Consider the following 3,841-nt stretch of genomic DNA (forward strand, 5'->3'; position numbering starts at 1 on the left):
GGTTCTCATATCAATCCCATCCAGTCCTCTTTGCTTCTCAGTTTTCGTGTTGATCCCCTTCAGTTCTCATCAAATCTCATATAAACAGATTGAAACCAGCATTTCTGTGGTTTGTTGGCCCAACCTTCAGTTCCCTTTGTAGCAGAATGTTTATCAGGGTAACAGCCTAAATGATATGCCGTGGTCAATTGTGTATACTGCATAAAGCCTGCCCATTGAGCCGTCTAGGAAATACATATAGATGGAAAGTAGCAAAGCCATGGGAACTTTTTTCAGTTAAGAAAACCATATAAATAAATTGCAAATCCCATCACATGATGAAACAGTCTAGTAGCTTAATAATGTGATACAATTAAACTATAGTACCATATTAATTTAAGTTTAAAGTTTATAAATGCTAATCGGAGTTATAGCTCCTTATACTCCTTTACCATCGTTCACAATCCAGCTAGAGTTTTGATTCCCATGTTTTGGCAAGGTTTGATCTAGCAGGAAGTTGCAGATATTCCCAATCAGCATCATCAACTTTTTCAAAATACTGATTCACGAAATCATCACGAACCAGCTCCAGTTTTGAAGGCTCCCACTGTCAGAAATCAGGCAAAGAACAAGCTAGAAGAATGTTACTTTCAAGCAGTACAAACAAATATGATTCTAAATAAAAAATATATAGATTTTCCCTATGGTATAATAAAGGCCTCATCTTGGAAGAATGTTTGGTTAACTTAGAATGACAAGGTCCTATATCTTTAAATATATAATTTTAAGGTCATAGATAAAAATATCTTTGAAGTGTAGAGAGAGAGAAAGAAAGAGAGAGATAGAGGAAATAGTGTTATCCAAGTGGAGGTTTTCTCCTCCTAGCCATCAATCCTACACATATACCACCTCCTCCTGACCTTTATTTTGGCTGCAGATGTACATGAATGCTATCTGACATGTTAAAATCTGGTTCACATTGCATACTATTACTAAATAATTCTTTCCCATGTATCATATAACCAAAGCTTGTACTCACTCCAAATGGGTTTTAGATGGCTTCTCCTACGATAATAAGGGCATGCTTTGTAATTTTACAGAACCAAAGCAGCATTACTCTTATTCAAAAGACTTACTCCCAGTCTATTTCTTGTTTTATTCAAAAGCTTGTACACTATTTCTTAAAGATTACTGTAGTGAAACTAATACTTGTTCTCTTATACTCGATAGACGAATAGTCAAAGAAGACAAAGTTCTTACTGAAAAGGATACAATATGAAATGACCCTCAGTTTGATTTCAAGCTCAAAACACATTAAATTCATAATAGGTTGCATTGTGTTCAACTGCAGTTTGCTAACATTGTGGCATACAGTTCTTTTATAGGGAAATTAGTATCAGTTTTGAACTTTCAGGATTCCTCCAGGAGAAAAGTACTACTTTCCTCCAGGATTCCTCCAGGAAAGTTGTTTTATATGGCATGTGACCATTAGATGGAAAAAAATTCATATCATCTTTTTCTACATTAGATATTGCTTGTAAAATCAGCAGGTAGCAAAAGAAGCTATAAAAATAGTGTCTCCCTTCCTCTAAAGGTGAAATAAACAGCATGCAAAAGTGTGCCTCAGATAATTGATGGAACCCATTGAATCCCCTCTTAGGTTATTTTAGGGCACTCAAGTTATTTTCTAGAAAGATTTTGGCTGAAGGGGAAGATTGGACCAGTCGAGGGCTTTTGTCATGGGATCGAGACCTGATGGACAGTTGTGCAGTTGCACCCCTGTTCTCCTAACTCAAATATAAGTTGTTTCTTTTCCCTTAGAAATGAGTAAAGTCTCTATTTGCACAATGAAAAGAAAAAGAAATGGATAATAAGAGTCTCATGATAAGAATATGAATGCAGCCAATTATTTTCCATGAAGAGATGGCATTATAAGTACCTTGGGTTGTTGGCCTTTCTCAAATAATTTTGCTCTTGAACCCTGAATGCATAGGTTCTTGCCATATGAGTAATAGGTATCAAAATAGCTAAAACAAAAATAAGCTATCCAATCTAGATACCTCAATGAAATCAGGATTGAATGTCCTTCGAAACATGTGACAAGCGATTGTATAGTCTTGGATTAGACAATCTTTAAGTTCTTTTGTTCGCCCTTCTCTAATCTAAATATGAATCAAATAAATATTTTATTAATAGAGTAGAATTACATTGTTAACTAAGGAACTTTCCTTCGAAAATGAATAAGCATTTATAATGTTCTTACCAATTTAAGAAAAATTTTAAGGCTTGTTGGAGAAGCTGACTTCATGGAACTTATTGCTTGGATTATCCACTTGTTATCTCCATTTGCAGCCTCATTTTCCTAAAACAAGTGAAATTCTAATTAATTATGACAAATATCATAGTCAACATTGCTGCTTTTGTTTTATAAAATATAGAATACATAATCAATCAATCATAGTCACCAGCATTGATAGGATTTCTTCAACTGTCCTCCTTGAGAAACATTTGTTGATTGTCTCCAATCTATTTATCAATGCATCGAAGTCACTAAAAGTCATGGGTGTCATATGCATAGTTGCAGTGTTGTAACTCAATAAAAATGCTTAGGAATTCATATAATCAATTTGCATGAGAATCACCTCCTATAGGCGCTTTCTTTCTTTAAGGATATTTCGCTTGAGAATCTACTGATAACTCTAGAAATGGTTGATGCATCTGAAGAAGCCACCTCAGATACTGCATTTTCCAGTAGAAGAAGATCCTGTAACAACAAAGAATATGCGAAAATTTTTTAAATCTTACCATTTATTCATTTATGTGAATTTCATTAGAAAGTACCTTTTATGATAACTTTGAATTATCTTTGAGAGAAAGTACCTTTGAGAGGACAAAATGGGTAGCAAGACCACAAGCAAGCATCTCCTTTCCATCTAGTCGTGCACCAGTAAGTCCTAAATATTCTCCTTCACATCGATTAACACAAATTAAAGGAAAATGAGACAAAACCACATGAACCTAACTAATGTATCATGTAGTAGCTTAAGATATTATTTAAATTTCACTACAAAGAAGCTAGACCAAGGAAGGTTTTAAAAAAAGCAAGTTCTAGTTGGTTATTTCTATCTTTTTTTTTTTTTTTTTTTTTTAGCACTTCAAAATTTGTCTATTTCTCTATTTAATATTCTTACATGTTACTTTTAATCAATTATTTGCCTAAGTTAGAAAAGGGTGTCTAGACCATATATATTACTAAATTATTGAAGTTAAATAATTCACTTATTTCACCATTCCCTTGTTAATCTTAAAAGATTAGACATAAGATAATAGTTTCTACAATATGTTTGACAAAATTCAAATATATTAATTATATGCATATAAAATTCTATTTATCTAAAAGGGGGAAAGGGAATTGGGAACTACATACCAAATTTTTTGATGCAAAAACTATGTTGAAATGTTATAAAGTTATAAGAAGAATTGATAACTTTACCAAAATATCCTGGGAGCCTAGAAAGGAAATATGATGCACCGACATCTGGGAAAAGTCCTATTTGTCCTTCTGGCATAGCAAATACCTACACAAATTCAAGAAACCATTGAATTAGTGCTACCAATATTTTGATATATTCTCAAAAGACTAGGAGCACATATATTTGATAGTACGTAGGACACTAGTTCCAATCCGACTCTACTTTTAAACCAAACAAGAAGTAATTGTAACTCAAATTAATTAAGAAATCATAAGTTAAAGTATGCATGCTACTTAAAGATCAATTCACATAGTATGAAGTTTACTTATTATTTGCTAGCATGAAATAATTTGAAGAGACCATGATTACATCCCTCACTCCTCTCATAT

At 33.0% G+C, this 3,841-nt stretch overlaps 1 protein-coding gene across 1 annotated transcript; it reads right to left on the reverse strand.

Annotated features, from left to right (window-relative positions):
- Nucleotides 1-276: 276 nt before the first annotated feature.
- On the reverse strand, nucleotides 277-3,552 carry LOC117927993 (probable 3-hydroxyisobutyryl-CoA hydrolase 2). The gene is made up of 8 exons (XM_034847737.1): nucleotides 3,473-3,552; nucleotides 2,860-2,945; nucleotides 2,622-2,743; nucleotides 2,445-2,505; nucleotides 2,243-2,341; nucleotides 2,040-2,141; nucleotides 1,919-1,960; nucleotides 277-586 (listed from the first exon to the last, which is right to left on the reverse strand). The coding sequence occupies exons 1-8, from the start codon at nucleotides 3,546-3,548 to the stop codon at nucleotides 449-451; spliced, it is 726 nt and encodes a 241-aa protein (XP_034703628.1). The 5' UTR covers nucleotides 3,549-3,552; the 3' UTR covers nucleotides 277-448.
- Nucleotides 3,553-3,841: the final 289 nt, after the last annotated feature.

The sequence above is a fragment of the Vitis riparia genome, chromosome 13 (genome assembly GCF_004353265.1).
Source record: "Vitis riparia cultivar Riparia Gloire de Montpellier isolate 1030 chromosome 13, EGFV_Vit.rip_1.0, whole genome shotgun sequence".
Taxonomy (NCBI): Eukaryota; Viridiplantae; Streptophyta; class Magnoliopsida; order Vitales; family Vitaceae; genus Vitis; species Vitis riparia.

Coding starts and splice junctions, on each gene's coding strand:
- LOC117927993 (XM_034847737.1), bottom strand. CDS start 3,548: ATGCCAGAAGGACAAATAGGACTTTTCCCAGATGTCGGTGCATCATAT. Junction 2,142..2,242: donor TTAAAATTTTTCTTAAATTG/GTAAGAACATTA, acceptor ATTCATATTTAG/ATTAGAGAAGGGCGAACAAA. Junction 1,961..2,039: donor TCAATCCTGATTTCATTGAG/GTATCTAGATTG, acceptor CTATGCATTCAG/GGTTCAAGAGCAAAATTATT.